This window comes from Hydra vulgaris, chromosome 08, assembly GCF_038396675.1.
Source record: "Hydra vulgaris chromosome 08, alternate assembly HydraT2T_AEP".
In the NCBI taxonomy this organism is placed as follows: Eukaryota; Metazoa; Cnidaria; class Hydrozoa; order Anthoathecata; family Hydridae; genus Hydra; species Hydra vulgaris.
The window spans coordinates 25006270-25020829 of NC_088927.1; the positions used below are offsets into that span (position 1 = coordinate 25006270).

General features: G+C 28.2%; 1 protein-coding gene and 2 long non-coding RNA genes across 3 annotated transcripts; 2 read left to right on the forward strand and 1 right to left on the reverse strand.

Annotated features, from left to right (window-relative positions):
- The first annotated feature begins 3278 nt into the window (after nt 1-3278).
- On the forward strand, nt 3279-4505 carry LOC136084246 (uncharacterized). The gene is made up of 4 exons (XR_010640422.1): nt 3279-3402; nt 3478-3871; nt 4052-4132; nt 4326-4505. It is a non-coding gene; the product is annotated as an uncharacterized LOC136084246 (long non-coding RNA).
- Nucleotides 4506-5190: 685 nt separating this feature from the next.
- LOC136084247 (uncharacterized) lies at nt 5191-8061 on the forward strand. The gene is made up of 4 exons (XR_010640423.1): nt 5191-5289; nt 5690-5766; nt 5973-6687; nt 6779-8061. It is a non-coding gene; the product is annotated as an uncharacterized LOC136084247 (long non-coding RNA).
- A 3854-nt stretch (nt 8062-11915) lies between these two features.
- On the reverse strand, nt 11916-12884 carry LOC136083156 (jerky protein homolog-like). The gene has a single exon (XM_065802562.1). It carries the CDS (start codon nt 12882-12884, stop codon nt 11916-11918), a length of 969 nt encoding a protein of 322 aa, XP_065658634.1.
- Nucleotides 12885-14560: the final 1676 nt, after the last annotated feature.

Sequence of the window (14560 nt, forward strand, 5' to 3'; positions counted from 1 at the left end):
TAAATAAGTTGTTAAAAGAAATACTATCAACTTAAAAATAATTGATAATTTAGTGAAATGATTAGAACTAGGCAAGCTGATATTAATTGTTGTCAAAATATAAGAAATGCTGCTTGGTAAGAAGAAATTAATTTAAACCTAATTAGAACATGGTTAGATGAGTTGAAAGTAATTATCACATAAATGAAAGAGATAGCCTAGGCGAGATTAATCATTCTCAAAATGTATGAAATGCTCCTAGACAATCAGAATATGTTGTATAGCAAGAAGTGATACTATTCTAGATTATAATTATTAAGGAGAAATGAGTCAGATCTGTCAGCATTGCTGTGCTTAAAATTTTCTTGATGAAACACATTTTTTATGTTGTCATAATAGAAGGGTAGTTTTGCTTCCATTTCACTATTTCTGCAAGATTTTTAGGAAGTTATGTATATATCTCAATATCAATTTTTAAAAATATATTAGAATTTATTATGCCTGTCTTTATTTTGCTTTATTTACTGATAATGTGGTTTAACTTATAAATCATAGGCCGCCATGTTTTAAAATGTGTGTCAAGTTTTTTATTGTGTAGGTAATCTTAGACCAGATCAAGATATTCCACCAACATTATCAACTGTATATCTCTGACCCACTTGCAGCAGTTAATTTTAGAAAGTAATAACATCGCAATCAACTTTGCTTACATAATTTAATGTTTCAGTTGCAAACTATAGTTAGTGAAGTTGCTGTTGTACTTGTTGGAGATGGTTCACCTGCTTCCAGGGAGGTTATTTACCCAAAAAGTCATTTAAAAGTTTTATTGAGAATGTCAGCTAATTTAGATCCTACGGTTTATAATAAATTTTAAGTTGAAATATAGTCTTTGATTAGAAAAGATTGCAATTTTTATGATTGTTTTATGTTTATTTATTATTCAGTTGTAACAATAGAAATGTTATTGGTAATATGGTAGTATGTTATGTAGTATGTAATAGTAATGTTATTAGTAATAGCGGTAGTGGTGTTGTGGTAAAGCGCTCGCTTCATAAGCGAGAGGTTCCGAGTTCGATCCCCATCACGTCCCTGGTAGTACCGCGCTCAACTTGTTTCTCCGCGCAGCTGCCTTGTTTGTCAAGGTTCGTGTTTCGGAGTTATAGAGTTGAGAGAGGGTTATAACCACTATTAAGTAGCCTCCTCATCTGTAGTGGCTTTATCGGCCTTGAGGAGGTGAATAACAAAAAAAAAAAAAAAAAAATATGTTTAATGATAGTAGTGAAATTGAAATGGATAATATTCGACTCGATGTTATTAGTGTAAATGGTAATAGGCAACATAAAAATAGCTGTTGTCAAATAAAAGAGATAGATCTAGATAGGATAAAATTAATCGTTGTTGAAATGCAAGAAATGCTGCTCAGCAAGCAGATAACTTACTTGCGAGAATTCAGTGTCAAGCAATGTTAATGTCTGTTAATTCCATTTTACTTTAGACATTTGAGAACAAAGCAATGTATGAATTTTTCTATTTATAGTAATATTATTTATATATTTATAGTAATATATTGAGTGATTTATAATATATTTATAATAATATTTAGATTAATAACAGTTTATAACAACAATTTATAAACAAACAGTTAATAAAATAAATGGTTTTAATTTTTCTTTATAATTTCAAACATAATTGTTCTTTTTTTTATAGTTTTTTTTTTAAACATCTTCGCTTCCAACAAGGCTGCAAGCAACCACTAATTAGAGTTGGAAGTTGTCTTTGTCATTACTTGATTAATTTGCTTACTGTTGAAACATGGTTTTAATTTTGTAAATTTAATATGATGTTAAGTTTACTCTATTAATCATTAGTCAACAGTCAGAGAGAAGCCAGAACTTAATTAAGAAATGCTGAAAGTTTTAATCAAATGCTGGGATCTTTTAATCAAGGTAAAAATAATTTTGTTTTCTGGTAACATAATAAACCAGTTACTATTATCTATTGTGTGTTTTTTTACTTTTTTTAACATTCTGCTTCGAAAACATTTTCTTTCTCTCTTTCTCTTAGATTAGAGGGAGAATTAATAAAACTTATTACATATTTCTTAATATAACAATTGATAATGACCATTTATAAGAAATATCTTACAAGTTGGTTGCTATTTTCTGATATAATTGATAACAAATTAATAACTAAAATTGTCCCTTGATTGTTCAAATATTGTAGCAAATGAAATCCTTTTAGTTCAAGTATTTTAGTTAATAAAATATCTTATTAAGTTGTGGTGTTATTTTTACGTTGTATTGTCTATCCTTTACATAATATTTTCTTTTTTAATTATTCTGGAGACACAGTAATGTGTGCTTACAAATATCTTATGCTATGCGCTATTGTTACTGTGTTTTGTGTTGATAGAACTAGGCTGTTATAGCTATTTTTTTAATTATTTATATTTTCTGTAATATTATCCTAATTCTACTAACAATAAAATGCAAATAATACTTTTGTATTAAAAATTGTAATTTTTTTTGCATTTCTTTTTTAAGGTATTTGTAGGCTTTACTTGACATTCCCTTACTGATACCTGCTGTGTTGTGACATATTTTAAAAAGAACTTAACTGATGTTAATGCAGTTTTTATGTCGTTAACTATAAGCAATGACATTGCTGATCAGGAGTCAAACTTAAGATGTTATTTATAGATAAATTTGTCTTTAATTTTTCATATCAAGTTATTGTGTTTTTATTGTTATAAATGATTTAATTATCAATATCCAAAGAGTATTTATTCCAGTAGACGCTCAAGGTAAATTGGACTTTGATTATAAAGACATGAGCATTAATAAAAAAATTGTTAGTTTTCAATCCTTTCCCAATGTCAAAGCGCAAAATTTGAAAAATCATTATTATCTCAAATCTCACCATAATAATTATAATCAAGAGAAGGAGAATAAACCCAACGAAGAAGATAAAAACGATATAAATAAGGAAAAAGAAAATCCGTTAAAAAAAAGAAAATGGAGTGAAAGTACCTCAATGAATGGCGAAGTTCTGAATGGTGAAATTCTGAAGTAACGAAATTTTTTAATGCATAGAAAAGTTGATACTTTTACTTTGTAAAATAATTTTATTTGATAATATCAGTTAGTATTTATAAGTAATAATTTTTTTTTTCTTTATTTATAAATAGATGCTTAAATCAAAGTTTATATACCATTAATTTGATGGTATATAAATCAAGATTATTTATAACACTCTTAAATTTTAATGATTAAAATGAAAGTGTTAATAATAATCTTGATTTTATTAATACTATTAATATGAAGAATTGTTGTCAAAATAAATCTAAGTATATTGATAATGCAGACATGTAGTTAAAGTTAAAAAGTTTGGTGCACAGTGATTAATGAAGTACATAAAGTTCAGGTATTTATAAAATCTGATTTTTTAAATTTATTTTTAAAAAAATTTAATAATAAATTCTGTTAATAATTTATTTAGAGTTCGTCCTAATAAACGCACACCTTTGCAGCCGTTGGAAAACCTAACCAGTGGAACTGACTCTTGGACTCTTTGGAATGCTTTTACAGCACTGTTTCTTTAACCGCTGAATGTTAAAAAAGTGAGCCACTATCGCCGATTTGTTCTCCACCATTAGTTCCAATGCATATATCTACCCCAGTTTCTTCTAAACAACATGTTGATAAAAACCAATCACAAATTTCACCTCCTAACATTTCAAATTTTTGTAAACCTTTGAAAGGCAAAGTGTCCGCATCAGTTTCAGTTGGTCCAAAAAAAGCACAAGCAAATAGTAATTGCATTTAACAGGTGTTAAGCAATGCCAAGGATGCAAATGCTTATGATAGTGCACATTCTGATCCAAAATGCCAAAGTAACTTTTTATTTAATTTGTGATACATCTCTCTCTCTCTCTCTCACTCTCTCACTATTTATATATATATATATATATATATATATATATATATATATATATATATATGTGTATATATATATATATATATATATAATATATATATTTATATATATAATATATATATATAAATTTTTATAGGGGCTGTTGAATACAAGAAATTTAATAATGCTATGGATACAAATGATTGTGACAGTGCACATCCTGATCCAAAATGCCAAAGTAACTTTTTATTTAATTAGTAAAAATATAATAAGGTATACTCTTCCGGCTAGAAATCTATATCGGCTGGAGGTGCATACGCTTCATTAATTGCACCATCAATAACTATGTCACCTTTAATAAAAGTTGTTCATCAGTAACCTAACTACTCTATGATTCATATGTCAAAATTTAATTTTATGCTATTTTTTAGATGCTGCACATGAATTACGAAGACCAATGCCCAGAAAACATCGGATGTTTAGCCAATCTAATTTATTTGATGATTCAACAGATTCAAATTAATTTATTTTAAAAATATATTTAATTTTGATTTATATGTGTATATTTTAATTGCCTAATCCTTTTTTCGTATCTTACATGGTAACGTTTATACATCGAAATTTAACTTAAGTTTAACTTTCAACTTACAAACCAATTTTTGACTAACTGATTTCAGTTGCTTACTTATGTCACTATTTATAAATAAAAAATTAACATTACCTATTATAAAAAACAATTTCAAAATGTTATTACTTAAGTAATAAGTTTTAAAATTGATTTTTATAACAGAAAACGATGGAAAAATTCATACTTAAGTAATAATATTTTATATTACTAAAGTAATAATATTTTTAAATTATTTTTTATAATAGGTAATATGTTAATTTTTTATTTATAAATAGTTATTAATAAAAATACCTAAGTTTAGGAATTGAAATATAAAAGGGAAGAGACAGGACTGCAAGGCGAAATTCTAAAGATCCTAAAGGTATAAGTATTTTGTGAAATGTTGTTTTAATTGTTATTCGAAGTCATTACTATTTTTTAAAATGCTTTATATAACAATGTCCCTATGTAGTTATGTAGGAATCCTTGGTATGAATATTTCCAATATTTTATGTAAATTCTTGATGGGTGCATTTAGCAATTAAGGATGCATTAGGTCAATTTATTTAGGTGCTTTTGAACGTGATAATTCAAAACAATTTTAAGTATTATATTTCTAAGTAAAACAATTTTTGCTAAAGTAATGTTTTTAAATTTTTTTTTTTATAATAGGTTATATGCTAATTTTTTATTTATAAATAGTTATTAATTTAGATGTAAAAAAACTTTGGGATTTGAATAAAAGAGAAGAGGCAGGGTTGCAAGGCGAATTTCTAAAGATCCTAAAGGTATAATTATTTTGTGAAATGTTGTTTCAATTGTTTATTTGAAATCATTATTATTTTTTAAAATCCTATATATAACAATATCCCTATGTATTTATGTATTTGTATTTAAGAATCCTTGGTAATAATATTTCCAATGTTTTCTATAAATTCTTGATGGGTGCATTTAGCCATTAAAGCTGCATAAAGTCAACTTATTTAGGTGTTTTGAATGTGATAATGCACTTTAAAAGCTTGTATTTTTTCCATAAGTAATAAAATTGGTAATGCATATATAGTTTGTAATATATATATATGTATATATATATATATATCTATATATATATATATCTATATATATATATATATATATATATATATATATATATAAATATATATATATATATATATTTAATTTTTATAGGGGCTGTTGAATGCAATAAATTAAACAATGCCAAAGATATATTTTGAACGGTGCACATCCTGATCCAAAAATCCCAAGTAACTTTTTAATTAATTAGAAATGTATTAATTTTTTTATTAGAAATATAAATAATTGCTTTGTTCTCTGAAATCGAAAGTAGAAACTACGTTGATTTCTACGTTTCTAAGTTGAAATCTACTTTGTGAATTATATTATTTTACTATAACACATATCAATAATACATTTACATATATTATTGATATGTGAAAATTTAATTTTTTAGATGCACACTGTGAATTGTCAGTAAACAAAAAATGTTGGAAGTTCACCCGATCAAATTTATTTGATGATTCAACTGATCCAGATTTATTTATTTAAATAGAATATATAATTTTATTTTATATTTGTGCTTTAAATATACTTCAGTTAGTTTATCCTTTTTTCCGTAGTTATCTTACATGATATATTAACTCTTACATTAAACTGATTTTGATATTATTCCGATTTATGTTTTTGTGTAAAGATTTGTTTACGATAGTTCATCGTCTGGTCGAGCATTTGTGGCTTTTTTTAATCCTCGGGCCTAGATCAGCTGCTGACATTAGACCGCCATCCTTCGTTTCCTTACTGAATCGCGTCGGGGCGAGATCGGCCAGCCGATGATATAAGCGGTATCGCGTCGGCTTAATATCGGTCAGCCTATGCATCGCGATAGTTTGGGGGGCTAGCCGATGTCGGACCGACATCGATCCGTACGGACAAAAACGATGTCGGCAGCCGAGCTCGGCCCGACATCGGCTTTAACACAGGGCAACAACGCAAGAATAAGTTCTGTGCAGCACTATCAAAGATTTCAGCACAAATAACTCAGGGAACACCTTAGCTTTGAAAACTTTTGGTCCGAAGCAACTTACTATCTCTTTCGGAAAGACTGAGGTTAAGAAACCTTTCTTTTCTTTAGATAAATTGAACAGACTTCGATTAAAACTACATTCCTGGTAAGTTTTTGTTGCTTAAAAATACTTTTAAAAATAAATTTGTTATGAGTTTAAAGCCAATATCTATAATAACTTCATTATGATTTCTAAGTAATCGCAACATGATTGAAGTTGCACGATTTCTGAGAAGTGAGGCAGGACGGAAAAGTGTGGAATCTGGTTTCAATACTAAACTAATTGAGAACAACGAAATGATTGGAAAATTATTTAATTGTGATAAACTCCCATTGCTATCAGAATTAAATGAAAGCGAAGAGGTAAGTAAACTATTACCAAAAGAAAAAATTTTTTATAGTTAGATTGCAATTTGCATCATTCATTTTGATTTTTAATGAATGTATAGTTGGTAGAAAAAGATACTTCTATTGTGTATTGCAATGACGTCGAAGAGCTTGTCACAATGGTACTCCATCACAGAAGTCAAATGATGTTGATATCAAATTAGGTGTAAATGGAGCGCAGGGATTCCTTAAAGTTACACTGTCAATAACCCTAAAACCAGAGTTAAAAAATAATAGAATTCCAGAGAAACTGAGCAAGTGTGACGGATATGCGTGCAAAGTTTTTAAAGATTCAAGCGTCAACAAAACTATTATATTGACCATTTTGTCTTCATTGAACAAAAAATACCATAAAATGCGTTTAATTTTGGATAAGTTAAACATTTGATCCTTAGATTACACAGTATCTGAAGATCTAAAGGTTTTGCTTCAAATGGTTGGAAAACAAACTGTAACATCAAAGCACCCTTGTCCGTATTGCATGACGTCATCTCCTGACTTTCAAAAAGCTGATCATTATACTCTAGAGTCTTTGTGTAGATTGTACGACCAATGAATGGCTGATGGTGCAAATTTAAAAAAAGCAAAAAAGTACACAAATGTTGTTAATCCCCCTTTATTAACTGTCGACAAAAACAAAAAAATACAAGAACTTGTAAATATACCTAATCTACATATACTGCTAGGTGTTGTAGACAAAATTTTAAAAGGGATTGAAAAAAATTTATTTGAAAACAAGGAGTGTGGGTTACAGTTTGTTAACCAATATCTGTCAAAGATAAACATCTGCGAGTGTCCTACCAAGGGCAGCATCGTTTGGAAAGCAATACTTGTAATAAATTGCTCAAAAACATAGACAGCTTTAAACTGTTTTTTCAAGAGTCTAGTCTTGGAGTTTCCGCTGCCAAATATACTTAGAGATTTATAGGTACTTAGAGATTTTGAAAAAATGGTTGTTTTTGAAAGTCATTAAGCTCCACATATGTTAAAGATTTAGAGGAGTTCTCTACGAGCTATAGAAATCTAAGGGCTACAATTCCTTTGAAGGTACACATAGTTGAGCAACATGTTATCGAATTTATCGACATGAAAGGTGGAGTCTTCGGTATAATAAATAACTTTTAAATTTGATAAAAAGTAATTTATAATCTTAGTAATTAAATACTCTATTTCAAATGTTGAATTGTAAAATTTGCATAATTTACGACAGATATTTATTAAATAAACCTGCATTTCTTTTGTACTTCTACTATTTTATAGGCTTAGGTTACTGGACCGAACAAGTTCTCGAATCTATTCATCAGGATTTCAATCAGTTTTGGCAAATAAGAAAAGTTGGAGAGCACAGCCCAAACTATATAGAGGCGCTAAAAAACGCGGTTGTTGCTTACAACTACAAGCCTTTTTAAAGTAGCTTTCTATTTGCAGGAATGTAGTTTGTAAAAAATAAAATATTAAATCTCCTATAAACAAACGTTTAGTATGACTTTGAAATGTAAAATATTAATCATAATCTAACCATAAAGACCAGAACTTTTTTTTTACCGTAATAAATAATTGTGGCAAACCCTTTTCGACCTCTAATAGCCCACCCCAGGGTATGGTTCCTTAAAACACTTTTCAATTTTTGGCTTGTTTTATATTAAACTAGATTAAAACTACTAGATTAAAATTATTAAGATTAAATTAGCTCCAATTACCCTAATTTTTTGCAAATCATCCTCATTCGACACCAGTATCAACATACTAGAAATTTGAGTATGCCCCATGCCTCTTAGTTACCTATCGTGAACAACAAAATTCCTGGGCACTTGCCTAAAATATGTGATTTCTCCCCAGGCCCCCACTAAAAAAAGTTGTCGTGTACATTTTTTGAATTAGGAAATATTTTCTAATAATATCAAAAAAAAATTTCTGGGGATGTGTTGCAAGGTCTTAGAGTATGTTCCTATGCACCGTGTGGTGTTTGGTAAATCTTTTTAGCAAGTTTCGGACCAATTTTGATAAAGAATTTGCTAAATTCTTGATCTATAATATTAGGGTCATATATGCTTTTGTTATCAACTGGAGTAAAGAGTTTGAACACTTTTGTTTTCCAGTGATTTCTTATATTATTTCCCAAGTGCTTTGGGAGTTTGTTTTTAACTTTATCAAGGATTTTAAAAAGTAATTTTTTTAAAACTTTTTCTGAACTTTTTCAAACAAATATTTGTAGTCTTTGTATATTTTTTCAGTCAGGGTTGTTTGTTTTAAGGACATCATCACAACATATATCTTAAACGATTATACTCAAAAAGGAATTCTAAAAACAAATATATCTGATTATTTTCCAATTTTCTTAGCAATTCGATCGAGCTCTATTCTATCTAGCAGAGTCGCTAGGTCACTTTAGTAGGGCGATTGATCAAGAGTACAGCTCTTGCTTGAAAAAGTCAGAAATTTGAAGCAGGTGTTATAGAGAAAACAGTTCATAATAAAGTCTCCTAAAAGAAAATTCTTTTTTTTTCGTTTATTCCTTTCTTAAAAAAATTTGTTGAAAAAAAAAAAAATGCTCAAGTTTTCGTTATAATTTAATTATAAAGCATGCTACATAAAGTTTTTAATTTGAATAATTACTAGATTGTTAAATATTATTGGAAAAGAGTTCTAATACAGTATTTTAAAGGTGAATAAGTTATGAAAATCTAACAATTCTACATAAAGTTATGAAGTTTTAAGTAACAAATTTTTGAAACATAGATTTGTTGATAACTGCGGTCAAATTTTAGTTTTTCTTGATGTAAATTGTTATATCTTTCAAGTTTTAAAAAGCTCGTTTTGATAAAATTTGTAATTTTTATATACAAGAAACTCTTATAATTTGCTTTCAGATTGCTGCCAAATATGAGAGGTGTTTTTTTGGTTTAGGGGTGGATGTTGGCGCGATGGTTTAACACTGCCGATTATCAAAAATGGCTCATTAGTGTAAATATTTTTATCTTTATTAAAATGATTAGATTTAATGGAAAATATAAAAACCGTATATCACTACTTTACAACTTTGTATTATTCATATATACCACGGGTCAGCAATCTGCGGCTCTTTCATCCGAATCGTGTGGCTTTTTTAATGTCTGAATTATATATATTAAAAATAATATACTTTATTGAAACTGTTTATTTAACAGTTTGAAAAGTTTAATTCATTATATTGAAATTTTTTTTTTTATGCGATAAAATCATGATTTGAAGTTGCATAGAGTAAAAATAAAGTACGTAATAAAGTAAAGTACGTAATGATTTAAATTGCTCAAACACAGGCGTAGTACTGTAAAAGTGTTTGATTAAAAACTTGCACGCAAAAATGTCAACACTCTATTTAAAAACTGTTAATTTTGAATGTAATGCTTAAAACATAAAATAGAATCTGTGTGAAAACAGTATTAGATTAGACAGTAGCAGATTACAAATGGAAATTAATCTAACTACGTTAAACCGTGACCTGGCTAATTTTTTGAACAACACTTTAATTTTGCCAAACATTTCTCTTCAAGATTCCAGTTGTAAAAGGAAGACGACAAAAAGGACTTGGTAGTAAAAATAATTAAAAGCATTAAATCTTTGCGAATTTTGTTAATTATTTAATGAAGTTAATTAAAGATTTTCTTATCTGTTGTTGTATAAAAATGTCTGTTGTTTACACAGGGGGGTGTTTTAAACGGTTTGGTCTCTGTATCAATTAAAACAGTTTTTATCATCAAAAGCTTTCGAATACCCGGACTTTAACAATAGCAACTGTTACAGAGTTCAGAAAGCAAAAATTTTGCTCTGTAAAATTTGACACATTCATTTATTGTAAATAGCAAAGAAACAAATTTTAAACCGTTTCAAAAAAACATTGTAACACAACTTGAACTTCAGTTAACAGATTTGAAATCAAATATACTTTGCAAACGGAAAAACTTGGAAAAAAAAATGCAGAAAAGTTTGCAGAAGATCATAAATGGATAGATCTTTCAACTATTCAAAAAGAAGATCAGGTTATATTTAAAACGTGGAATACTTTTTCTGAGAGTAACAACCAACTATACCAATCAAACTATACCAACAAACCAATAATAAAAAAATATGTTCCTTCCTCTCTGGCAATAACAAAATGGCATCGCACAGAATTTTAGCACAAACATCGGTTTCGTAAAACGCGGAATTCAACGTACTTATATAAAGGGTAAAGGAAGGTAATAAGGTTCTTTTTTTCATAAACGTTCAGTATTTGGATACTTCAAATTTTTTCCAGTCTTGTCTCTGTGTGGTTTTTATTTCAAAATTATTTATTTATCGATACTTTATACTTTTTTAAACCTTTATCTTAATATTTTTGTTTTAAAAGGTGGCCAGCGAAAAAAAAGCTGTTTACTTATGGTTTATAAAAGAAAGTATTTATAAAAAAAATATTATTTATTATTTTTAAAACAAAATTAAAGAACTGTTGTGAGCAGCAGACAATTATTTTGGTCAAACTCCTATAAAAGTAAAAATCATGTACCAACACATTTAACACATTTAAATATATTATGGTTACTTACCCATATATTTTCAACCATCAGAACTTAAAAAAATTTATAGCTTACAAACCCATTTGTGCAAAATCATTTACAGTAGTCTCTCGCTTAATTGCGCAAATTGAAACAGGCACTGCGGTACGCAATTAACTAGGAGTGCGCAGATAAGAAAAAGATAAGAAAAAATTTAGCAAACTAAATTATTAACTATATAAAAAAATCTTTATTAAGAAATATATTATACATGACGGAAAAAGTCATGAGTTGTAGGCTGATATGCATTCTGCAGCTTTTCTCGTTTCATTTTCATAATTACTGACCGTATGTTTGATGATAGTTGTTCGTAGCTATTCATTAATTTATCGTTGTCGTCTTTTAAAATTGCTTTAGCTTTTTGACATGTTAATTACATGCCAATATCGATCAGAGATAAATGTATAAATTTAATACCTAAGAAGTGTGTACCATCGTCTATCTCATCATTATTAGCTTCTTCTTCATCAGAATAGTTATCCATAGCAATTGCATTATCATTATTTTCTTCGAGAGACAAACAATCTTCAACATCTTCCTTGATTGCTTCAATATACGTTGGAGAATCTTCACACTCAATTGATTCAAAATTGCTGATATCTTCCGAACTGATTATATTCCCTATTCCTTCAAATTCGTTCAGCATCAAGAGCATATTAAAAGATGCGAAGTCAGCCTCCTCAGAGCATAGTTCAGTGTTAATGGGACTGGAAATCTGAAATAATTCTGCCTTGTCGAAGCAATTTTTGAGAGATGAAGGTTGAATTGATTTCCAAGCCAAATCGACATACTTAGCAGCTTCAAGATGTGCAGGCTTCCCGTATTCAACTCCTGCTGCACCTCTTTTGCACAAAAGACTGCTTTCTTTTAGGCATTCCTTTGTATTTACATCGAGGCTGTAATATGACAATATGTCAGAGAGATATAGATACTTATATCGCTTCTTGAGAGCCGCAATAATCCCCATATCACATGGTTGCTTCCAACTTGTGCAATTTGGAGGGAAGAAAACAACTTTTACAAGATTTCGCTCTAACGCCTCAAAATGTCCATGTGCATTGTCTAATAATAAAAGAACAGACAAGCCAGTTTTGTGTTTAACTTCAGGATAAAAGACTTTATTGAACCATTTCCAACATATAGAGACATCCATCCATGCATTTTTCTGACAAAAATACGGTATAGGCCATGTTCTATCGACTATACAAGCAGGTCGTGCAGCTTTTCCAATCATAGAACAGGGTATTTTGTGAGATCCTGTTGTGTTGGAGCAAACAGCTAAAGTCACTCTTTCTTTAGATTTTTTTTTACCTCTTGTAGTTACTAAGCTTTCAGTAGGCATTAACAGAGAATATCTAGGCAGCAAACGAAAAAAAAAGTCCAGTTTTCGTCCATATTATATACATTTTTGGGTCTGTACATTTTAATAACTGAGTAAAGGACTTCAAGTTGCTAAAGAAGAACAGGATCATCTTTGTCAACTTCAGCTCCTTCTCCAAAGAAATGCATCGATTTAAAGCCTCAACGACGACGAAAGTTTGTGAGCCATTGCCTACAAAAAAAAACAAACGATTCTTATCGTTTGTTTTTTTTTGTATTTTTTTTATACATACATTATAAGATATAAACTTTTCATTTTTACAATGATCTTTATAAAATATAAAGAATTAAACAGACAGGGCCTTAAGGAAGATGAAGATGACAAAACGTCACCGCAGTCTTTTCATAGATCCTCTGTTTATATATATTTTTTTTCAATAAAATATAGATGTTATATATATATATGTATATATATATATATATATATATATATATATATATATATATATATATATATATATATATATATATATATATATATATATATAATATAATATATTAATATAATATATATATATTTTTAAAATCACAACACACATACCAGAAACAGAAATTCAAGTAAAACCCGCAAATACCTAAAAAATTAATGAAAAAAAAAACTACAATTTTTAATTTAAAAAGTATTACTTGGATTTTATTGTTAGTAGAATTAGGATAATAATATAGCAGAAAATATATAGAATAAAAAAATAGCTATAATAGCCTAGGTCTATCACACAAAACACAGTAACAATAGCGCATAGCATTAAATATTTGTAAGCACACATTACTGTCTTCAGAGTAATTAAAAAAGAAAAGATTATAAAAAGGCTAGACAACACAATGTAATTACACTGGCAAATAACGCCACGATTTAACAAAATATTTTATCAAGTAAAATACTTGGACTAAAAAGATTTTATTTATTACAATATTTAAACAATTGAGGGACAATTATAGTTAAACAATTTGAACAATTATGCCATAAAATAGCAAGCAACTCGTAAAATATTTCTTATAAATGGTCATTATCAATTGTAGTATTAAGAAATACATAAAAGCTCAGTAATTACATAAGTTTTATTAATTCTCCCTCTCATCTAAGAGAGAGAGGGAGAGAAAGAAAGTGTTTCCAAAGCAGCATGTTAAAAAAAGTAAAAAAACACGCAATAAATAGTAGTAACTGGTTTTATTACGTTACCTGTAAACAAAATTATTTTTACCTTGATTTAATTTCCAGAATTTCTTAATTAAGCTCCAGCTTCTCTCTAACTGTTGACTAATGCTTAATAGAGTAAATTTCACATCATATCAAATTTACAAAATTAAAACCATGTTTCAACAGTAAGCAAACTGATCAAGTGATGACAAAGGCAACTAAAAAAAAAAGAAGAACAAAATTATGTTTGAAAATATGAAAAAGTTTAAAATCATTAAAATTTGATAATTAATAATTTATATTAATTGTTTTAATTGTCACTATAAATAGTAAAAATCCATACTTTGCTTTGTTCTAAATTGTCTAAAAAAATTGTCTAAAGTAAAATCAAATTAACAGACATTAACATAATGTCTTCATAATGTCTAAAGTAAAATCAAATTAACAGACATTAACACAATGTCTTCATAATGTCTAAAGTAAAATCAAATTAACAGACA